The 24,446-nt window shown below is 44.7% G+C and overlaps 2 protein-coding genes across 3 annotated transcripts in view; both read right to left on the bottom strand.

The window, feature by feature from the left end:
• Nucleotides 1-278: 278 nt before the first annotated feature.
• Nucleotides 279-13,504, bottom strand: LOC121319462 (eukaryotic translation initiation factor 6-like). Its single transcript, XM_041256911.1, has 7 exons — nucleotides 13,399-13,504; nucleotides 11,619-11,750; nucleotides 11,391-11,476; nucleotides 9,040-9,215; nucleotides 4,288-4,464; nucleotides 1,573-1,754; nucleotides 279-715 (listed from the first exon to the last, which is right to left on the bottom strand). The coding sequence occupies exons 2-7, from the start codon at nucleotides 11,720-11,722 to the stop codon at nucleotides 706-708; spliced, it is 735 nt and encodes a 244-aa protein (XP_041112845.1). The 5' UTR covers nucleotides 11,723-11,750; nucleotides 13,399-13,504; the 3' UTR covers nucleotides 279-705.
• A 3,028-nt stretch (nucleotides 13,505-16,532) lies between these two features.
• Nucleotides 16,533-24,446, bottom strand: part of LOC121319461 (matrix metalloproteinase-24-like) — a 31,268-nt gene continuing 23,354 nt past the window's right edge. For both annotated transcript variants that reach the window (XM_041256910.1, XM_041256909.1), the window contains exons 8-9: nucleotides 22,786-23,052; nucleotides 16,533-22,057 (exon numbers count right to left, since the gene is read on the bottom strand). In XM_041256910.1, the coding sequence (XP_041112844.1) occupies nucleotides 21,717-22,057; nucleotides 22,786-23,052 (608 nt within the window). In that variant the 3' untranslated portion in view covers nucleotides 16,533-21,716. The remainder of the gene's footprint in view (nucleotides 22,058-22,785; nucleotides 23,053-24,446) is intronic.

Genomic DNA, 24,446 nt, shown 5'->3' on the forward strand with positions numbered 1-24,446 from the left:
GCGTGCTAGAGACAGAGCTGCTTCCAGCTAGGGCTGCAGCAACAGACACCGGCGACACTGCAAACTGTTATCGTCTGTTAAATCAAGGACGTGATCTTGCAGGATAACGGCGCGGCTTACATTAGGGAGTCAGAGATCAGCAGCACCAGACTGCAACACACACCTGGAAACCCTTCCTGTCAGTTAAACAGTGTGAAAGGCTTACGGCTGAGTCCAGCTCCCCTCATTGGGGTTTGCTGTTTAATAACACCCTTCAATAAAACAAGAGCAAGGCAGCATCACAGAATAGCAATGACTTTATTGAGTTTAGAAGTGAATGAAAGCGATACACTGGGACGATCCACGGATGACAATATGACACAGTCCTCTCCTGCTTCCTTACTAGCCCTTTAGCAAGAGCTGCTCACACAATATTCTGTTAGTACAGCAGGAAGCCAATAGTTTTGACAAATATAAAAAAGATTTTACTCTAGGTTACAAATTCAGGATCATTCCGACCATAATATTCCATCTCAACATCCTGTAGAATGAAGTTTGGTGCTGTTTGAATCATTTAAGAGGGAGAGAGTGGGTTGGTTGTGTTTGGTTCCAGATTTGATGACAGAGCTCCTGTAAAAGCTGGCTGGTCCCGTCACAATTCATTTTCTTAATTCATGAAAGACAACGGCTGTGCAGCACAGACTTCTCAGCACGCCTGCTGCTCCTTTATGTGAGGCTGAAACATGAAATGGAAAGTGTTGTTATAATAATAATGCTATGAACGGCAGAGTCGGAATGGAACTGAAACGCAGAACACTTGCAATGTTCTGATCGGAATGCTGGAACAGAGCGGGTTGTGTCTGAATGATCTAAACGAGGCTCTACCTCCGAGGGGAGGAGGATCTGCAGATGATCTTCTCACTCATTTCCAGGAAGGTCTGTCCACTGTGCCTCCTCTGCTCAGCCCTTTACTGGGTTTTGAACTCATCAATCAGAACCCACTCCAAAGCCCTATTTTCTGCCTCTCTGACGAGCTATTTTTGCACTCAGAAACACCTGGGTGAAGGAAGAGCGGTTTAATGGACTGCTGTGGACCCCCCCGAGCCCCCGCATCTCTGACTCATAACAATCCTAAAAGCTGAACTCCCCCTCGACAGCATCTGCCTCTAATGCAGGGCCACTCGCTCTGGGATTTCCTTGCAACCAGGCCACACTTTGAAGGACATCAGCCCTTTTTATTAAAAAAACAAAAAACATATATATTAAAGCCATTTGTTTTCCCAGATATTATAACTAACACATCTCTAATCTGGCAAGAAAAGCACATAATACAACACGGTGCACACGAAGCACAAAGCGACAGGCTGGTGTGTAGCGTGTGGGCAGCGATGCTACCCTCTTCAATCCCAGTAAATCAAGGAATTTCATCAAGAGTGTCATAGACCGCAGATGCACATGCTGTAAAACACAACTGAAAAAACAGAGGGGGTTCTGTATCGCACACAGTAATAACTGGATTAAAGGACGATGGGGCAGGGCGTCCTGCTCCGCGCCCCAGGCTCGTTTCCCCCTGCCGGACTGCTGATCACTCACCTGTCGATGAGAGAGTCCCTCATGGTGGTGGCGATCGCGCTGGGCTGGGCTTCGCTCAGTCGGAACACGCTCTCGATCACAGACAGCTCCGTGCTCGTGGTGTCCAGGCCGCAGAAGGCACACCAGTCATTTACCACCATGCCGCCCGCGATCACCTCGCTGCCCCTGTTCACCGTACCTGCCTGGATCGGGGTGGGAGCAAGACATCCGTTAGCACAGGTTTAGTCTCCATCACTCACCGTGCTGGAAAGACATGGCCGATAATTGCATTTCTGACAGTCATCTGAAGCTCAAAAGGATCAGGATCTCCTGCAGAGAAATGATTGGTTAATAAAGGTTGCCAGATCTGCTGTACAGCACCATTGACTGGAGAAACTGAGCACTCTGACGGTGTCCTGTCTTCCAGTGGCATTCCCTAGACATACCGGACGTTCACTGAATTTACTCAACCCAATTTAAAAGAAGCCTGCCCAAGGCGACCCCGTTTCGCTTTCTCGACTTTTCAATTTTCTCTGTAATAAAGCTCAGGCATCCAAGAAGAATTTCTTTTTATTTACCGGTGGAAAAAGGCTTGCTTTTTTTTTTTTTTTTTTTTTTTTTTAAATCCATCACTGATGGCTCAGAGGGACCAGAGACACAATTACACCTCTCCCTTTACACAGAATGAGCTGCAGCCAACCATGTGCAGATTAATCAATTGACATCTACCCTCAGCCTGCAGAGTCAGGCACCCTGCAGGACGGGAGGTTTCTTCACAGGCGATGCATCAGAATGAGTGTGGGGTTAAATACATCGGTGTGGACATGTGGAGCCCGTGAGCCCGGTCTTCATCTCCTCATATCCAACATCTATGCATGACATCCTAAGGGCTGCGCCCTCGCTGTTCTAACCACTGATTTGTAATGGATCTGGTTTATTTTTCTAAGGAAATAAATTAAATTAAAAGCCTCAATCTCAACATGCTGAGCTGTTTGAAACCCAGGAATGCGACCAAAACACAAAATATAATCAAGACAGCAGCCGCAAAACAATTACTTTTCTTCAAGCCCCTTTCGGAATGGTTTTAAAAGCAAAAGAACGATGATCAATAACACATTAATACAGAAACAACTGATCAAAAACACAGAAGGGACAATGGAAATTACCGGAGAAGAACAATGAGCTAACTGTTTAGCTTTTTCCCAAGTCCACTCATTAGAGTGAACAGAGTCCACATCTATCTATTGTAAGCATCCTCTTATAGTCCTTACATAACTGTTTTAAAGGCTGCAGCCTGGTGTATCGCTCTAGACAGAAGTCCACTCAACGCGGCTGGTCCACCCAAACAGTATGTCACCTTTCTCTGACCAAGACACCAAAACTGCCTCCTTCCTGTCCAGTGCGAGGCAGGAGGTGACCTTTCTGCACAGTCCCTCAGTGTGTTTGTTGTTCTGAATTTACATGTCTACTGCATACTCTTGGGTTTTCATCCATCAACGGTGTTCTTACTTTTGTAGACAGGGGTACCTCCAATCTGACTCGGAACAGATGAGACAAATGTGCATTTCCTTGTCAATCCCACCCAAATGCTAAGGTACAGCAAGTGGCAGTATGCTCTCTTACGAAGAGGGCCGGTCTGATGTCACAAGGAACTATCCTTCATGTCAGCACAATAACGATCAACACTTCTTGGGTCATGTGAGCCTGTCTCTGCCTTGCCTCGTCTCTCCTCTCCCCCCTGGAGGTACCTCTCGCAGCCAGCGAACATGACGTCAATGCCTCAGAAACCGGTGATGTGCTCAAAGATGCTGCTCTGTTGCCATGGCAGCAAAGAATTAATGATGGAATTAACATTCTGCCTTCTGAGTTCTCTGTGTGGGAAGAACAAACAGGGGCCCGGCCGCTGCTGCGCAGACACACTGAACTCTTTGGCTTCCCGGCCTCGTTTCCACAGTTGTTATAGATTATCTTACACATTAAAAGGCCAGGTTAGAAGGTGTGTGAGATATTAACTGCACTGACCACACGCATCATCACAACCTCATGGGCTCACCCAGGCCTGCAGGGTTACTTCAGGAACAAAGTGTCTGTCCTGTGTTGCAGATTCACTGCCAGGGATCAGTTCTTGTTGATAACAGTGTTGCCTGCTGTGCCATGTTTTAATTCTGCACACACTCAAGCCTAGTGCTTACTGAGACTAGCAGAGGGCACTAACACAAGAAGAGAAAAGCTTTTCTCTTTCAGACATTGATTTCTCAAAGGTATCTTTCGTTTCAGTACACGGCAAAGGGTATAAATCCTGACAATGTCTTCCTAACCTCTTTTTTTTTTTTTTTTTTATGGACGGCTGCAGGCTAGCAGAGCTGTGAACCCCTCGCCTGCAGAAAGAAAACGCAAAATAAAAACAACATCAAGAACTAGACTCTCTGGTAGGGATGCCAGATTTCATTTCCAAAACGACAGGAAGAAACACATTAGAACTGTGTCATGGTAGGAATCTTAGTAACCAATCAGAGAAGCCACACCTCATCGCTGACTAGTCAATGAGAGACAGCAAGAGGAGGGGCTTCTACACTACATCTAAACTGTAAGACAACAAGAGCTGTGGTCTTATTAAACATGAAAGGACTTCAGCTTTCACAGGGAGCGAGTGACAAGGACAACACATACTTTAGAGAGTTTGAATGACACTGGAAATGCCTGAAGAGCAAAACATAATGAAAGCCGAGTTCTTACCACCAAGGGCACTTGCAGCAGGGAGGAGAGCTCGTCCTGGTCTTCGATGGAAGTCTTGGGGTGCACCAGCCCCCCCTGGTTGCTGAAAGCACAGTAACTCCCCACCAGCACCTGCTCCGCCACGGTCTGACGAAACACCTCCACTTTCAGGACGTCTGCTAAAATTTCCTCCGTTTCCTAAGAGGAAAACAAACATCGAAGACGACATTATCCTAAATCCCACCATTCTAACCCCAACTGCAAAAGCATCATTTCTCTGCTGTGAACGCCTCTATTCTCCACCCCCCACGCCTCACACTGCTAACAGAATCCAGCAGATACAGTGCTAGCTTTCAGATCCAGACCGTCACGAGCAGGATCGCTGACTGACTAGTGTTTGACGAGGATTGGGAATATGAGCAGGCCATGGACACAATCAAAACCTACTGGAAGATTACTGATCATTCCACTGTGCCACCCCCACAGTATGGTACAATACACAGAGCCCTTCACATGGGGACAGGCAATGAAACGTCTATCTATATGAATGACACACACACACCAGTAACGATGTTCATTCTGTCACTCATTTTAAAAGTGTGACATCAAGGGTCTTGTCTGTACAAACAGGTAATTTAGTTTACTCATAGAAGCCCTGCTTCTTTTCCTGTCTGTTCATCTCAGACTTGTCAGATGTGAACTGCAGCGCCCCTGTTATTTATTTCAATGGAAGCCGCCCGTCAGGCTGCCGCTCCTCTCTCTCAGTCCCATCTCCTCCTTGCTGGGATCAGAAACGGCTCAGACAGGAAGCAGGTGCCCCTGTTATTTATTTCATTTTCTCTATGACGCAGCTCTCTCGGGAAACCCTTGCTTCCCTGAAACTTTTTTTTTTTGGTTTTAAAACCAGAATAAAAAAAAAAGCAGGTTCTCCTCCCTAATTCTTAATGGGACGTGATCAGAATTAGACGTGGTAATGCATCCCTGCCCCCCCCAAGCTGCTGAGCATTCACACTCCTGCAAGCGCGCTCCAAACTCGCAGACTGAGCAGAGAAATCGTTTTCAGAGAAGATACAGGGGATGACAAAGTGAAGCAGCTCCTCAAAGTTGCTGTGGGTTCGAGGCTCAGCAGACCGTATCCGTCAAGTGATTTGAGGGGGGCATGCTGCACTTGGAGGGCTTCAATTTAATCTCAGAAACAAAAGCACTACTTGAAACACACACCGGCTGTGTTGGGCAGTTCATGGAAAAACACACTGAGCCCCCCCTCGGTCTCATTGAGGCAGGACTAGAATCCCTGCTTCCACACAACAGGGTTCACCGTCTGTGTACAAACAGTTTGGGTTTTATATTTTCACAGCAGCAGAATGAAACGGGTAAAAATGAGAAAATTCTATATCAGAGGCTATAAGAAAGGCTTCCAACTCAAGATACTTTCCCCTGTTTATCTTTTTAAAAACCCTTTCCAAGTATTATTAATAATATTCCTCAGTGGGGCTTTCTGCTAATGAGACGCAGGACTGTTTAAAAGGCAGACCTAGCTTGTCCATGACGATCACAGGCGCAGGTGCATTATTCAGAGTTTGTAAAAAAATTATTTAGTTTTGTAAAAAAATTACGACAAAAAAAAAAATTGGTTTTATACAACACATGCAATACTGTATCTGCAGGAACCCCCCACGTCCCAACAGACAGAAGCAATACTACTGCAAATACTGCATAGGCTTGCATCCACACACACACACACACTCTACATATTCATCTATTCACAGCTCCTCAGGTAAGCGAGCGAGCGCCAGCCCCCCCAGTTCTCTCCTCTCCCGGGGGGGGGGGCCTAATTACAGAGCCAGAGCTGCTCCACTTAAGAGCTGTGGCCCACTCCACACCGAGTCTGAAGAGATCTTACTTCACATACTCGCTTTCATCTCAAGAGCTGAACTAGCAGCAGTGGCAGAGCCTCGCTATTTCATTCCCTATCGCAATGGAGCTAAACAACCAGCATCTCGCCTCGCTCTGAAATCCTTCTGCCTATCCACTCTCCCTTTCTCCAGCGCAACCCACTCTGATGCCTGTTGAGGGACGGCAGTAATGAAGGGAAGAGACTCGAGGCTCACACAGGGATCATCATCATCATTATTATTATTATTTTCTTCTTCCAATCTCTGCTTCTGGCAGAAACAAAAAACAGGACAAAGTTGAGCTGCATACTCCGAGAACACAGCAGACTTGTCTAGTTTAAACTCAATCTTTGGCACGGCTAAATTAAAAAAGAAACAGTATTTTTAAGACTGAACGATAAAGTTCAGTAGAAATCCACTCAGCAATGTCTAAACGGTAAATGTGATCTCTTCCTAGAACTGCTTTGTGAAACTAGCCTCATTCCATTAACCCCATCCTGGTTATATTAGTGCAGCCAAAATAAACCTCAGCTACATCACCGATATCAGTCATGCCACCACATTATCTGAGCTCATTAAAATCAGAGACAAACTCATTAAGCCTACTGCTGTCGCTCTGCATCTGGGCTGGGCTGTTAAGAAGTGATTCTATTAATATTTCATAAGAAAGCAAAGCAAGATAGGCGAGGCACAGCATTCGGACTGCAGTGAGAAGTTCGGTCGCGTGTCTGCGTGGATATTTTTGTTTGCTTAAGGGCAGGCAGTAGGGAGTTAGACACTCAGATTCCCCAGGAAATGCAACGCGCTCGACTGACTTACTGTACTGGAAGGACAATGAAAACGTTAACTTGACAGTGAATCTCACGGGACGCCTCATGTGGTTCTCAGCTGATCTGCAAGTTCGTTTCCGGGAGGTCCAGACGGGTGGAGTTGTCACACTCCTCTCTGGCTCGGCACATCACACAGACTCCGAACGCACTGAATCTCCAGAACTGTGGGTTCAGGGCGCAAGGGGAGGTGCGTGCTCAGTCACAGCAGGCTTGGCAAATATCGAAACGTGTCAGATTCAGACTTGCCATTACAGAGAGCACGTTATGTTCGCCAGCAAGATTTGAAATGCAGATTCTGCGCTGCAAGTGATTCTTCATGTGCAGAGACCTGCTCTGCTAGGACGGCAGTATTGACCTACATTCAGCTTCAGATCTCCGGCAAAGCCTCAGACACACATCTAAAACAATGACCGAAATACAAGAACATACTGTCCCAGGGAGACAGATTATTAGTATTTTTCAAAAAATGTTTATTTATATACCGTTTAAACAGAACTGTCCAGACTATTCATACCAAAACCTTTAGGCTTCCTTCAGTACTTTCTTTGGTTTAGTTCTGCTATGCAAAGACTTGAAAAAGGCATTGAAAATGTCTGCAAGTCACTCTTCCCCCACACCAATGTGTAGATTTGATTTATTTATTTTTTTAACTGGCTGTGTTTGAGACCTCTGTAACAGAGGATCAACAGGAAGCACAGTTTCTTCAGTGCCCATCATGCTTCACTGGCAGCCTCTTCATCTCTTGCATGTCCACCGCACTGTGCCAGACACCCGTTTCTTCTGCTCCCTCGCCACGTCAATCGAGGGTGGTAGTTTTACTGAAGGACGTGGTCCACAGGACCGTGGATCCAGCGAGTGATCACAAGGCACGCTCAGGAAACCCACTGTCTCTGCCAGGGGAGCTGGAGCATGGTCCTTGAGGATTTAGGGTTTGGATTTTTACTTGAACAAAATAAAAAAACAACACGGGTCAGGGGTTATAAGAGACAGCTAGACTCGTTTGCATGTGAAAGGAGTTTTTTCTTTCCTTCAGCTTCAATCCAGTCCAACACACACCAGGTCAGTGGGAGCAGCATGACAAGAATGCTGCTTACAATTGGAAGAATCCTCATCTCAGCCTGTGCCCTTCGATGACAAAGCCTGGAGTAGCCTGCGTGCCCCTTGCCTGCAAGGGTGGCCGTCCCACTGTGGCTTCTCTGGCATGCTGGCACTGGCAGGATCACCGCGGGCGACAGATGCCCTTAGACAGATAAAAGGTCTGGCGATAACAGAGCAACGGATGAGGCCCGCCTGCAGCAACTGTTATGCAGACACACATCCCAGCCTTTCAGTGTGCAACCTCTACTAATACTATGCAGACTATTGCAGGGGGAGAAATTAAAAAAACAAAGAACACTTAGTTTAAAAGTGAATGCTCAATCCACACAGTGCATGTTGGTTTTGTTTCAAACCTGTTAAACAGAATTTAAACCAGTGTTCATTTTTACTAATATTAAAGCAGTCAGTTACTGTTTGATGAATGTATGAATAATGTGTATTAAAATACAAAGCCCCACCTTGCAGCCCCCAGTACAGAAGTTCAGCATGCATTGAGACTGGGCTCATCAAACTGCTCGAAGACTCCCTGCTTCCACGCCCTCCATTTTACTCCGAGCTCTTCACAATTGCTCTGCGCTTGTAACTAGAACACTAAGAGGAACAGAGTGCTGGGAGCGCCACGATAATGAGGAGGGAGTGCAGACTAACAATCCTGTAAAAACTGCACGTCCACGGGCACGGCCATACCAGAGAATGGCATCACTGCCTCGTGTTGCAGACAGGAATTCAATGACATGACTGCTTGCTACCACCTAATATATATATATATATATATATATATATATATATATATATATATATATATATATATATATATATATATATATATATATATACACACACACACACACACACACACACATTTTTTTTTCAATTTCGAAGCAAAGCACAGACACCTGCAATGTGTGTGTGTGTGTGTTACCATCACCCCTTGAACCCGGGTCCCTTACCCTGTCCAGGTCAGGATGCACTAGAGCCACGTAGTCGTTGCAGGCGATGACGTTCCCGAGAGCGGACAGCCTCTCCTCCACTCTCTGGATCTTCACAGACTCTGGCAGGCAGTTCCGGATGTGCTGCAGCTCCTGGTCTGTCGTGTTGTTTGGAACCAGCAGCCCGTGACGATTCCCTGCAGAGACAGAGAACGGATAAACTAAAAAAGAAAAACCCCCTACGCTGTTGCAACCTCTGCCCACTGCAGGGCAAAGCTGCTATCTTCCAGGAACCTGTCCCCTGCACTGCTGTCCTGCATCTGCTATAGGACTGGTAACACAAAACGAGTTATTAAAATCCTAAACCCTACAAGCACCCGAAAGTATCAGCAAACACATCATTAAAACACAGCACAGCCACAAGAAGCCCCCGTCAATCGCCTGTCGAAACAGACCCTCTCCAAATTACTCTGGAGTCATGGAATATTAATGGCATCATTCTGCAGGCTCTAGTTTGGCAGAGATGCTTGCACTTAAGCCCAAGGAAGCCGAACGGATGTAAATGCTGTTCCTCAATTCAGCTTGTATACAGTGCCGTCAGAGCCAGGCTCTCATTTACTGCATATATGAAATTCCCCAGAGCCTCGCCACATTGAAATACATACAAATATATCAGTGTGGCTTGGTGGGGGGAGGGGTGCACTGTACTGTGTTCTGTATCAATCAATACCTCTTACACCAGCCTCCACTTCAGCATCAGCTATGGGGGCACTCAGTGCCCCAGACTTGTTTCTTCTTGTTTTTTTTTTTCCATTGCGCAGTCGGCCATAGCCGAGACACTCCATCATAAAACGAAAAATTGACGACTCAGATCAATTAAAAATTTCAATTCAACAACTGGGGAGAGGGCAGGTGGGTGGGTGGGGTCTGGGAGCAAGGCTGAACCCCGGAGTGAATACAGAAGTTCGGGGTGCAGCAGTGATAGTTAAGGTGACCCCACCACCACGATGCAGCGATCTGAATTTAACGCTCTGCAAAAATAACGGCTTTCATCATGACTGAGAGACAAATATCAGTAGAAGCTACCTCCTTGGCCCAACGTTTGCTGGATATTTGGTGATGGTAGCAGGGAGGGATTAATTAGACCTCAGTGAAGGGCTTGTTCCACTCTGTCACATTCCATTGTAGCTTCCACATATTGCACTTGGCAGACCTTGTTCCCTTTCAGCTACAGTGCAATACATCAGGACCTCGAAGGAGCCTTTCTGCACCATCTGGTCAATGTGCAAGCGTGCAGGATCGCTTACAGGAGCTGTGGATTTTCTGTAATCATCATAACAATGATGGAGAGCTGTGTCAGTCTAAACTTGTGATTTGTATGGAATCAAAACGCTCTAAATCTTTCACATGCAGGCTCCACTTGACCATGCATGAATGATTCATATATGCAATAAGGGATGGGGTAACAGAACCGCATCTATTACTATTCTGAAATAAATACACTGCACAGACTGAAATGAGTTGGCACGCATGAGACAGAAAGATCGAACACACTGCTTCATCAATCCTGGAGACCGCCTGAAGGGCTAGTTAAACTCAGACTGGGATGGGGTCTGACTGCAGGAAACTGAATCTCAGCCTTCAAAGTCAGACAGAAAATAGCCGGATTTCTCAGACTCATTTCTTAATAACCCTGTGGGTTATAGTAATGTATGTATTACAATGTAGATAGATTTGCTATAGGTGTGGTGTATCTTTAAATGCTTCTCAACCTGCAGTGTGTAAACCATGATGACAATGCCTGGAAGATGGCATGCGAGTCACACCCCAGCTCCGGGGATCATGAATAATAATCCCACTCTGCTGCCAGCATCACCAGTGATCTCTGTAATACTGGGGATAAAGAAGATGAATCTACACCGCCATCTGAATTTAATAAACAAAGCAGCCCTGCTAGTACTGACACGTACCAAACTAAATATACGAGGATTAATGTAATGATGTGCAATAAAGATAAAGGGTCTGATTAATGTGGAAGGGACAGGCTGCTCTCTCACCAATGACCTTATACCATGGCATTTCTTACATGCAGCTCTGCTCCACTGACACACAGTTAGGTCTTCTGCTGCATTTTGCCACAGCCTGCAGTTCTGTTCTGCATTCATTTTCACCTTTTTGGAATCAATAGCCCCTTTTTTGGAAATTAGCCCTGTTCAAGGGCCAGTGCAAGTCCCTCAACTCATCCGAGTGCGTGTGGGATGAATGGGACCCCCCTGTGTCCTCCACAGGGTATTCTGGTGGAACCTGCACAATGCACACAGCAGCAGCTGCACTGCCACAGAACCACCTGTGTATAAGAATAGAGAACTCACCAACACACATTCTTCCAATGATTCTGCATCCCGCTATGGAGGCGTGCACCACAGGTATAGTTTCTGACAGCTCCCCTTCAAAGACGCTGAAATGAAAGGCAAGCACAGTCAAGGAGGTGCCTGCAAGCATATTAACACAGCAGTTACTGGTGTAACCTGCCTCACTCTGAACTGCTTTCTGACCTGGCCAGGCAGAGCCTCACAGCAATGAGTGACGGCTGATCTTACCTATAGAAGTTTTCTGATCCCCCGACCGCTACGAGACAGTACGTGTTGGTCAGTTTGGCAAAGCAGCCAATTTCATTATTCTCAAAGGAAGCACGGACTGCCATGGCTCAGAATGTCCTCTAATCTCACAGGCTGAAAGAAAACACACACACACACACATATATATATATATATATATATATATATATATATATATATATATATATTTTCATTGCATGAGCTTGGCACACACCCTACACAATAACCCCACCAAAAAATGGGCTACTACTGAAATGAGTAACGTAGTATGTTTCTGTAATGTAGCTGTGGTTATTGCTCTGTTATTTACAATATACAGAGCGAACATGATGTGTGCAGCGGTTTTCTTTTTAGTGTAATTCTAATTGCAGTCACTGCAGTATATTTGTAACTGATCCCAGGTCTGGGAATTATTGTTTTGATTTATTATTTGTCAAGTCACTTACAGGCAAAACTCCCACTTTAGTGCTTTACTGCCTGTGCCACTATCGCGTGCGTGTTTGTTTTGTAACTAAAAAGTACTGTCGCTACAGACTAAGGCTGTCAACGATACAGCAAGCGCATTTAATAACACTGTCAACGTCATGTTCACGATACAGCAAGCGCATTTAATAACACTGTCAACGTCATGTTCACGATACAGCAAGCGCATTTAATGACACTGTCTACGTCATGTTCACGATACAGCAAGCGCATTTAATAACAGTGTCAACGTCATGTTCACGATACAGCAAGCGCATTTAATAACACTGTCAACGTCATGTTCACGATACAGCAAGCGCATTTAATAACACTGTCAACGTCATGTTCACGATACAGCAAGCGCATTTAATAACACTGTCAACGTCATGTTCACGATACAGCAAGCGCATTTAATAACACTGTCAACGTCATGTTCACGATACAGCAAGCGCATTTAATAACACTGTCAACGTCATGTTCACGATACAGCAAGCGCATTTAATGACACTGTCTACGTCATGTTCACGATACAGCAAGCGCATTTAATAACAGTGTCAACGTCATGTTCACGATACAGCAAGCGCATTTAATAACACTGTCAACGTCATGTTCACCACACATTAAGCGCATTTAATACGAACAAAAAGTAATGATAAAAACATACAAGTCCAAAAAATGATTTTGCGCAAACCTGGTTTAAAAGAAGTCCTGAAATTCCATACAGAATTTAATTATTAAAGGACAATAAGTATGACTATTCCAGTCAAGTCCTTGGATTTACGATTCACATACTATGGCACAAAGCGGACTATCGTGGTAGTACTAATAGACTCGACCAAATACTAACTTTTTTTTGTAGTTCTGTATTCTCGATCGGAAATGTAATAATAATAATAAATGCAATAATGGCCTGCGAGTGGCCGAACCGCGTGTTCTTAATGAGTTCTACATATTATCAACACTGAAATCAGTACTAGTAGAGGCAGTGTCTGTAGCTGGTATTTATCTAAGCCGCCAGGACAGTGTAAACACAACGGCATAAATGAACAGAATCACATCACATTCAAAATCAATCATTAAACACAAATCCATTACTGTTTTTAACGGTAACGCTGCTAGACTGCGCTGAAACTGACACGATTGCTGTTATTATTAATTGTGTAACAACTGACGACGTTACAGGAATCAAATCACACCACATTCACAGTGATCCGTGCTTCTTCATTCACGTTAAAAACTCGCCTATATATAAATACCATGCGATTTACTCTTGGTTAAACTGTTTTAAACAGGCCGGTACCTGCTTTATAGGTGATCGGGCCCTCTTCGCTCTCTCAGTACACCAGCATGGACACAACCCACGCGCCTCACGTGTCTACTTTCGCGTCGGGGTCAACGCCATGATGTCATCCAGAAGACGCTACACACGCTGCGAGATAGAGCCCTTTCACAACCGCCATGTTCGAAATGAACCAGTTCCTCTTGCGAGCTGTTTGCGCCGTGGTTCTGGGATGATGTCAGCTTGCAGCTCTAAAGATAAATACATGTTGGGACATGTTGAATGAGTCAAAGATTTCAAATGTTTAAAGAGCATCCCTTCATATTACTGGACTGATAAAAAACAAACACAAATCAGCGACAGGGGAGAGATTGAATCAGAGACACTGGAGCAAATACAGACACATTAGAGACACGCATTCTATCAAGCAGCTGGTGAAAGCTGATGAAGAAAAACTGCACATCTTTACTTGGGGAGAACTTACAGGAATCTCTGTGCAGTCTACCGCAGTCTGAACTCAAAGTTCTGAGGAGATGCCTTGTAATACAGCAGCTGTACTGTTACACCTATACGTCTTTATAAACATGTACACGATTTTGCTTCCATCTTTTCGGAGTCCAGCTAACAGCTCTACTCCACTAGGACTTATATACTGCACAGTCAACCAACACAGACCGAGCGGCCGAGCTCCTTTGCACTGTATGGTTTTCTCATGGCGTTTCCCACACATGCACTGTGGCTTCAGATCTACAGGGCGCTTAGAGGGGCGAGCAGGAAAGCGCTGCAGTTCTACCCACGTACCGTGCACGAACGAGTATATCTATCTATCTCTATTATTATTATTATTATTATTATTATTTGAACTATGCAAGCTGCAGATTTAGGAGTGGGGGATTTGTTTGTAACGGCAAGCAAATGGCTTTTCATTCAAGACCCCTAATATAACCACGACCGCATAGCAACCAGTAGAACACAATCCCCGCCCCTAAAGAGTCACTGGCCGGGTTAACCAACCAGAGCAGAGTTTCTCTGACGTTCGATTGTTGTCCTGTTCATCCACGTAAAGACGTGCTCAGTTCCAGCAACGACGTCGTGGCTGCCTGGGAGAGAGGCTTCGGGAGACTTCTGCCTCGATACACGGGACGAGCACGTGAGTGTGCGGTACTGTCTCCGTGCAGCGCTGCTTATTCGATAAACCGTGACAACATTCAAAAAATCTTCCATTATAACATGTAGGTATCGCAGAATACCCGTGTCTCAGCCGCTATACCATAACACGCTCGACTTTATTTAGCATGCTAGCATGCCTCCCCCTCCCCCTCCCCCCCCTTTAAATGTCTGTCCAGTTCTTGCATTTTATACCAAAATGGATCAAAACCAGCAGCTTATTTATAAGGCTGTATTTGAGATATGTGTCCTGTAAAGATACTGCACAATAAAATAGCTAATATAATAATAATAATAATAATAATAATAATAATAATAATAATAATAATAATAAATAAAATAATAAAATGTGGTATTAATGGAATTTGAATATTTGCATTGTAAAGTCTAGTTCAGCTATTGGGTGATCAATGCATGAAAATCAAACATCTGATCCGAGGTGGACCTGCCTTTGTCTCAGACCTATTACAGGCTGGCATTCATCTTGGACCACTTTACCTTAGGCAGGGGGGTCTAAAGTTGGTCCGTCCACTCCTGGTCTCTGTCCGAACCATGTTTTAAATTGTTTAATTGAACCAGTGAAACAGCCACGCACACCCTGAAGTCGTTCATGATCTCATTTCACCTGTTAAACCTGGAGTGGAATGAATGTCCCTCCGGGACAGCGATTGGACCCTTCTGGCCCAGGGTAACAGTAGGCAGTCCAAGATCAGTGCTAATCAGGATCTCTGGAAGCAGCCAGAGGTCTACCAAACAACCACCTGCTATGTATATTGATTAATCACAGCACCTCCAATGAATACACCTTTCATAACACAAAATAAAGGGTTTCCTGTGTTTCACTTCGTTCTCTTTATAGTAACGTTCTCACTGCTCCTCTTAATATGGTTCAGCTGCACTTTTCATTTCGCCCCCCTCCCCTTTTCTTTCCATTTGTTTCACTTTGGTTTGGAGGCAGGGGAGGACGCTGTGCTGCTACCAAGCCACTCTCCTCCGTGGCGTGGAGTTTGCACTGCACCTGGAATCCTGCTGAAGAGCAGGCGCGTGCTGTTTGGAAATGAGATCCCGTATCTCTCATCAAGAGATCAATACCTAGAGCCGAGCAGCGTGAGTTTGAAACCGTCCTTTCAAAGTTCTCCCAAGGTCTCTGGGAGAGCAGCACTCTTGTTACCTGTGACGTAATGATGAGAAAGACACATCCATTCCAGTAACTACAGGCTAAAGTTTCTGCTAATGCTGTACGCTGTGGGGAATACACTGCCTGCAGTGCCGTCTGCTTCGCTCTTGTGTAACCCGAGACATGTCTAGTGTATGCAACAGCTGTTGAGCATTGTCTTTCTGTTTCCCAAGCAATATGAATAACGTGCATGCTGTGTTACATTTTCAGAATGGGGGGAGGACAGAGTCATGACCAACAAGGCCAGGCAGAAGAAGGACCTTCCACAGGCACCAGCGAAACCCCAGCAGAAGCACCTTCATGTGAAGAGAGAGATGGACCACTTGCAGGGGAGCTTCCCCAGTGCAAGCTGGGAACCAGAACGGTGGATGACATGTGCTTCATGATCACCTGCACCAACTGGTACTAGAAGCCGCTGCACCCTGCAGGATTGGGGATGCTACTGCAGCAAGACTGGCACAGCCGCCTCCTCCTCGCCCAGTCTGTTACGAATGACCTGCTGCTGGAAGCATTAGAGTACGCTTCTCCTAATGGGGATTTCATTTAGCATATTCACAATCATGCATTCGAAACCTGCTTTCTTAACAGCAATCCGCTTGTGTCGTTCTTCAAGCTCAAAATCCTTTGACAATATTGAGCGGAGAAGACACCAAAGAAGCATAATAGCGTCTAGTTCAGCTCTGGCAGGTAATCATTAAAGCCAGTCCGGTTTCAGACAGCGTCGCTTGGGATCATCCTGGCTTATTAACTGCAGGGTTAGAATAGAGTGTGATATAGGGGCTGAAATCACACACCAGACACATTGGAGAAATTTTTTTATGACAGCTCCCTTTATTTTTATTGACAAATTGATTTGAAATACAACATGGTGAGAGAATCCTAGATACACAGTGTAGAGTTAAACAAAAAAACAAGGAACCAAAAGCTAACCCAACACCTTGCCCTGTTCAGTATGATTTACAATCGCAACCACATTGCTTGAAAAAGGAAGAAAAGTGCTTTGTTTTGTGTGTACTTCAAATTGTTGTTAGCGCTTTTAATGGAAGGAAGTAAAAACCACACAAAAACAGCTAAAGGCCGCTCACAAGCCCCAGCTATAAACAGTGGGTGTTTATCTACTCTTACCTTCCTGATGTTGACTAGCAGTGGTGAATTCAATAAACGGTATATGTACAAACTGTCAGAACCAGACACTTGTATTCGTTCATTATTGGGCATGGGACGCTGTAGGCTGAATTCTCAAAGCTGTTTACTCCAGTCCGTACACAATTACCATAATTTATTCACAAAGGAGCACCCAATAAGGGTACCAACCCAGGAATAAACAAACAAGACTTTCCATTCGGGCTTGAATGAAGTTGTTGCTTATTCCTTTTAATTGGGTTTCTTTTTTTTAACCCCATTGAGAAACTAATGGTGCTGCTTCATAAAAACAAACCCCTCACCTCACCAAGCGGTTAAGAAAACCCTTTCCAAGCAAATGAGTCTCTCTGAGTGAGATTACATTGTTAGAGGGCGCTGTTATCAACGATACTTCTGTTGGATTTGTTCATTTGTCATGTGAAAGTTGGCCTCAGTCTTTTGAGCTTTGTTACAGGAAAGTTGTTTAACAAATCCATGCATTAAAAATCTTGCAATGGATATCGAAACCTACTGTATGTTCTCATGTATATATATAAAAAAATGGCTACTTTTTTGCAACCATTTTAGAATGCAAAAATGAAATGCGTCTGAAATATATTTCACACTTAATTACTGAAAGAAATATCTGTAGAAGGAAGCAAGGCATCTTTTCAATTGTGAAATAAACAGAGCAGTGATTCTGGTTTCCATGAGAAACGTGGAGAGGAAAGCGTTGTTACACAAGATCTTTAAAGAGAAAACATGTTGTGCTTTACTTGGAAATCTGTAGGATAAAAACACCAGATTCAACACCCTTAAAACCATGTTAAATGAAGCGTCAGACTTGTTCTTTAGTGCCCCAGGGTATTAAGAAAGGCAAGTGATATATTCAGCATAAAACGTGTGTTAACAATTATCCAGATTAAAAAAAACACACAACAAAGAAACGCAATGAGAACAAAAAGGCAACAGCAGGTTAATTTAAAGGCGGCTGTTTCTGTTGTCCATAACTAGAAGCTAAAACCTGTGATCATACAGCAGACAAAGCAGACAGCAGCTTTCTTTACCTCTCAAATCTCACAGACAGTGTAGTCATTCACTGGAATTAGGAATTAGGAAGGTTTTAAATGGTTTTAAGGTGGCGTCAAAGATATTTTAAGATGGGTTTATACTGTGTTAGACCTGTGGTCTTTAAGATGCTACACTAAAACTTGAACCCGTGCTCACGTGGGCTTCTTTCCACTGTAACATGACTAGCAAGATAAGAACAAGAGTGGTGTACTGAGATCTTCATTAAAATGGACCACCTGGTCTAATTTGCAAGACGTCTTAGTTAAGACCTTTGCAAAATGCCACAAGCCTCAATTATAGACTGTCTATATTTCTTAATGAATGGCACCCATAATGCAATAAATAACCAAGGCATGCATATGGACTATCTGCCATGTGTCGTATGACCGTTGACAGATCAAAAACACGAAGTACTTCCTATGACCAATGGAGTATTAAGGTACTGCACTGGTGATGTGAAGTGTACAAGCTTGTATTTATATTGCTGTATACAACTCCTTTTCTCTGGATCCTGTTACACTCTATCTTATTGTAAGGCTGTTAAAACAAACGATAAGCATTAGAAATGCTATTAAAATCACCTCTCTTTAAGACAGCAGAAAAAAAAAAACTGCTTCGGATTTGAATCCCCCAGTGTTAAAATCAGAGTCTATCAGCTGCTCCTCTTTCAAAGGAAAAGCAAACATGTTCGCAATGAACTATTTCACTCCTCTTTCGCTAAGAATAATGCCTTTTTTTTACAGGGCTGTCAATCCTCTCCATGAAAGAAGCTGTGCATTGTAAAACCGGGCACAGCTCAATGCAATATGCAGTGTGAGTCTTACTTCCATCACTGCTACTGGCCAAAGCTCTCCAGACACTGCCCCCCTGTTAATAAAATCAAAGGCTTGTAAGATTCCCTTATGGTGATATTCTAGTTAATGCGAAGAGCTGACAAAGAAATCTCAGTATTGGAGCAGCAGAACTCACAACAGCTCTGTGTGGAGTCAGGCAGCACAGACATGGCCAGACCAACCACTTCAAAAAAGAGCTTACAAAACAATTCTAGCTGGAAATGAATAAATCTCAGTATTGGAGCAGCAGAACTCACAAACACCAATACCATTTTAATTTTTCCTCTGCTACATTCCCTTTTGTCTTTGCTTGAAAATACTCGCAATCACAAACGGGTAACGCTCGACCCCCTCTTTGCATTTGCATTTCCGTTTCCTTCCACAGCAGTGAAAGAAGCCTCTCGGAGAACTCTAAAAGCACATGGAAACGTTTTGTGGCAAGGCTGTGCCTCTGACACATGGGAAAACAAGAGGCAGTGCAACATGATTTTCTGCTGCGTTACCCAGCTAGCTACTTCACATCCTTCCTATACACAGGAGCATCCTGTCGATACTTCATCTCGCCTGCAGGGATGTCCTCTTGGTTAGGCAGCATCAGCACACGCTGTTTGTTCTACAGCATGCTTTCAAACCAACCATTCATAGTGGGGTTAATAATTCAGCATGAACAAAGCACATCTTAAAATTCCAGACAACAGATTCCAGCTGTTAAAAGGAAACACTCTCCATGTAACCAGCTTCAGGTAAACACTTGCTAGAATCACTCCCGTGGTTCCCATTAAAACTATTTTCCTCAGAGGGAAGTAGTCCGTGCCAAGGCTATAATTGGAGGAGGGCAGGAAACTTCTCAGAGAAGCAATCAGCACTGAATGGCAACAAGTCACAGGAGCACCTGCAAAATCAACCCTGCCTTTCAGACGTTTCCCATTTGTAATGGGTATATCTGGCTATCCAAATCAGGCGTTTCAAGTAGTGCAGCTATGATTCCAGAAGCACAGCTGTGTGCTATTATGAAAGTGCAGTGCTGCTCTGCACTCCATGCTGGAGTTCTGGTGCTACTAATGGCATTGATGGCATCAGGTCTGTTTTCTGACTGATGTGCAATAAAGACGTCAATCAAAGGATGCTATTTATCTACATTAATACTGCATTCAGATGTACCTAAATGTTTTAATAATCACATGAATGCAACCAGAGGGAGAGGCCCAATACACAATAGGATTGGAAAACCGTTGACTTCTAAACTGATCCGTTTCGCACCGACGTTAACAAAATTGATGAGTTTAAAAACACTGCAAACAGAGTGTGTCTGTAGAGCTAAATCGAGGTCTACGCTAAATGAGACACAATGATACCAACGCATGTCTTAATGGAAACTAAATGATCTGTACAGGCTTCTGTGCTTTACTAACAAACTTCCCCTCCCATGTCACATGATACAATCCCAGCTTTCCCTTTCTCCACCTCCCCTCCCGTGTCACATGATACAATCCCAGCTTTCCCTATCTCCACTGAGGGGCTTGCAGGTTCCCTCAGGAAATGCTTGAACGCACGCAGCTCTGTTTAAAGGACCAGGTTCAGCTCAAGCTCTCCTTCAATAGCTTTGGGTTTAATGGAAATTGTTCAATTACTGCGGCCTGTGCTGGAGGTTACTGATAACAGTCTTTACAGGAACTCTGGACCGCTCTCTATACCCTCTGCATTTACCAAGGCCTTGTAAGCTATAAACCTCAGAGTCTTTATGTCATTGTTTAAAGCAGCCTTGTTCTTTTTTTATCCTCAACCTCAAGTCTCAGTCAGGGAATGCTAGCAAGCTGCTATCAGCTCCAGCAACACTCCGCAGTGATTTCAGCGTTCAGCGATCTTCCTCTCTGATACCTCAAAAAAGACAATGAGCAGTTCATCTAAATCACTGAACTAAATCACTTTCCTGCTGTGCTGTAGAACTGATGTATTTTTTTTCTGATACAAAGACAAGTAATGGAAACATTTCTAGGCAAAAGTTATTTTTAAAAAAAGTTATTTTTTAAGGCTGCTTTAATATAGCAGTTCTTATGGCCCACTCATTCCTGTTAATAAATCCTTAATGGTATTTATCCCTACAGGAATTCAGAATGGAGCACGTTGATCAGGGCTCCTAACAAAAGCCTTCGGCAATGGCAAGTAATAATAACTGCCGTACCACCCACACTAATACAAAAAATCCTACCCCCCTACCTCCCACCCCCATCAGTTCAATAACCAGCTGTTTCTGACAAGGTCACTGGCTCTGAAAACTAGTAAGCTACAGTTTATTCAAGCCTTACAAGAGTCCTGGTTACTGAACTTAAAAACAAAGTCATGTCTGAAATCGTCCATGAGTCATCACAGTTCACAGAAAACTGCATTTCCCTTTTATGATCCATTTACAAACTGTATGGGAAGTTTCAATGCCCCCTGGAAAATCCCTTGGGTTTCCTCTTCCTTTTCTACCTACTGTTTCTGTTGTTTTTAAATGTTTTTAATTGTTTCCCCTTTTTTTAAATCCATTTCCAATTTGACTTCTGAGAGACAGAAATGAAAGAGGTCCACAGAGGAATGCTGGTAGCGAGCCTTGCGAACACTCAGAGGTGCGCTCCTCACTTCTTCCTTTCAGAAGGTCCAACAGAAGGCGTCGGAAAAGTGGACAGCGTGAGCCGACGTAGAATGGCATGCCCCAGAAAAGAGTAAAGCAGCAAGTCTGGCAAGGCTGCTGAGCTTGCCCAAGTCAGCCCCGCCCCTGCTTTGTGTTTTTGCTCATGCTCAGTACCAGAAGCACAGTGAATTCCCCATGATTCATCGGTCCGGGGTCTTTTGTTAGGTCCTCCCCTCCCTCTCCCCCCCTCCCCTCCTCCGTTGGTAAGGTGGTAGGGGCATTTTCAAAGGATGGCGTCCAGTTCACCTGCAGCCCTCGTCTACGAAAGAAAACGGGTGCACCCCCGGTGAGTCTGTCATACCCACTCCTGCACGGGCCTCTTGTAGTAAGTTACATGCTGCTGCTGCACGCCTTTGTTCTTGAACTGGAAGATGGTGTAGACCAGGACCAGGATGCAGAGTGAGAGGATGCACGGGATCACCACGGCGATGGCGTTGACCGTGCTGGGGACGTCGTTGATGGTCACCATGATGTCCACGTCGTCGTGCGGGAGGTGACGGTCTTTGTTCTTCTCCACCATAGACTGGTCGCAGCCCATCCAGTCTTTGAGGATGGATCGCGGGTATCCCGACTCCACGTTCAGCTTCTGGTTGTCGAACTTCCAGTATTCTTTCCCTTTGTAGAAGAAGGTGTAAACTAGAAGAAGGACGAGAGGGGCGTGTTTTAGTTGGCCTGATATTTTTTAGTAACCTTTTTAAACCTCTCAACTGGTTTGCATATGGTTACTCGAAGCCTGTTGCATTTGTACCTTTTTACCTAAAAAGCCAACCCTAATCCCGACCCTGACCGTAATCCAACCCAACCCCCAACATGCATGTGCAGTTGATTTTACCAGCCAACACACCTGTCTCTTTTCCCCTAGTGTGTGTGTGTGTGTGTGTGTGTATTATATATATATATATATATATATATATATATATATATATATATATATATATAATATATATATATATATATAAACACCAGAAGGTTATCTATGGCATCTATCTATTGCATGTCTCAGAATAATAACAACAGCAGACATGCCTCTTGTTCACAAAGGCAAACTCTGTCGACTGGGGTTTATTCGTACAAGTTCAAATCAGGAAGCTAGCAGGGTTAAGCTGGTAAGTTCTTCTGTGGCATCCAGTGCAGTAGGCTGTGACACTAACGGCGGAGATGCTAATAGTTCTACCAAACGGACAGCAGCACTGCTTGTTTGCCAGCTTTCTGCAGAACCGGCTAAAAATAACTCCAGTCCCATGACTAAGCGAGGATAGAGACCGGCCATCTGCACGTCTAATAGTCAGAGTCTTCAAACTGAAGAGCGCTAGTCACTATAATGAAGGAGACACATTTCCTTGACATTAGAAAATGATACTCACAGCCCTCCTTGCTGACGAATGCTCCCTGGGGTGCCTCCGGTATGCCTTTCCACACGGTAATTGGTTTGGGGTAGCCGGGGTCGGCAGCCCTCTTCTCCTCGTTGTATCTCCAGTACCTGTCCCCCTTGAAGAAGTAGGTCTTGCCCACGGGCTCCCAGCGCAGAGCTGTGTCAATTCCTTCACGCGGCAAACAGCTGCCCAGCTCCACCAGGCTGTGGGGGTACCCCGGCTCCGCGGTCACCTCCTTGAACACCCAGTACTTGTCACCTGCGAGGACAGGAAATTGATTTTACAGAACAAAAGCCACCTGGAAACCTAAAGAAACACCGAATGGACCCAGAGGGTCTTGCTTTCAGGGTCCATATTAAAGTCACCGCTTTTCTAAATGGCTGGCAGCAGGTGCTTGTTTTGTAGGTTCTTTCATTACCAAGGGGACAGGCTCAGAAGGAATGACTCTCCAGGTCATTCTGGAGAACTGAGTCCCTGAAGGAAGTTGAGGAATGGGTATGTACTGTGTCCCTCCTCCCTGGACTACTGCAACATCCTGCAGACCCTGCTGCTGAAGAGTGCTGTGACAGGCATACTGTTGGGATGTTCTGTAGATGCAGGAAACAGCGGGACCAGAATAGCCCTGGCTATAACTAATAGAGAACAGATCAAGTAAGGAGGAGTAAGAAGGACAGCTATTAACAGAGACCAGGGTTAGCGGAGGATTGCTAGAATACGTCCATTTTCTAGAAATAATGACAAGACTTCCCCATCCATTTGCTGACTAAGCAGCCCCGCTAGTTACTCGGTGGGTTACTAGTATCTGAGCCGCGCACTCACTGACACTGAGAGATGTCAAGGAACTGAATTACATCAGCGTGAAAACAGGCAATCACCAATCAGGTGGAGCACGATGTGCGTGTACAGCATGGCCCTGTGTGGACCAGCCTGTTCTGAGGACTTGAACACATATCTTGAGGTCCACAGCATGGCCCTGTGTGGACCAGCCTGTTCTGAGGACTTGAACACATATCTTGAGGTCCACAGCATGGCCCAGTGTGGACCAGCCTGTTCTGAGGACTTGAACACACACCTTGAGTGATTGATTGAACTGTTGTAGCATCGAAGGTCACACTGTACGGAAACTGTAAGTCTAGCAGGCAAACATTTCGATTAAAGCTTTTGTCAGTATCAGGAACATCAAAATGAGTCATCCTGGCTAAAACCTAGCAGCTCCCTCTCAGCCTTGCAGCAGCTTTATGCTTGTGCAAAACGGGCTTCTAGAAACACAGCAAAACCTCTGCCATCGGATTGCAACTGTGATATTATTTTATTACTTTCTTGCTCAAGACACTTCCTAACAAATATACAGTATAGATTACAACCCCTTTACCTTTAAATACAAAACACCCAGTTCTGCGCTGCTCTGTAAATAGTAATTCCACTTTCTTCACAACAGCAGGCAGGAGACGAGCAGACAGGCTAGCAAGGGCAACAGAGGGGTTCGGATAATCTTTAATGCAGTGCTGATACTGCAGGAACACTCTTCTATGGGGAGATACATTGCCATGTGTGAGCAGTACCCTGCCAGTCATCACTGTGAACCCGCAGTAACTGGCGTGCACATTTTCAATGAGATTAATAAGAGGCAGCCTTGATCTTCGAGAGGAAGG

The sequence above is a fragment of the Polyodon spathula genome, chromosome 8, assembly GCF_017654505.1.
Source record: "Polyodon spathula isolate WHYD16114869_AA chromosome 8, ASM1765450v1, whole genome shotgun sequence".
NCBI classification, from domain to species: domain Eukaryota; kingdom Metazoa; phylum Chordata; class Actinopteri; order Acipenseriformes; family Polyodontidae; genus Polyodon; species Polyodon spathula.

Coding starts and splice junctions, on each gene's coding strand:
- LOC121319462 (XM_041256911.1), bottom strand. CDS start 11,722: ATGGCAGTCCGTGCTTCCTTTGAGAATAATGAAATTGGCTGCTTTGCC. Junction 9,216..11,390: donor CATTGGAAGAATGTGTGTTG/GTGAGTTCTCTA, acceptor CTGTCTCTGCAG/GGAATCGTCACGGGCTGCTG. Junction 4,465..9,039: donor TGCATCCTGACCTGGACAGG/GTAAGGGACCCG, acceptor TTTTCCTCTTAG/GAAACGGAGGAAATTTTAGC.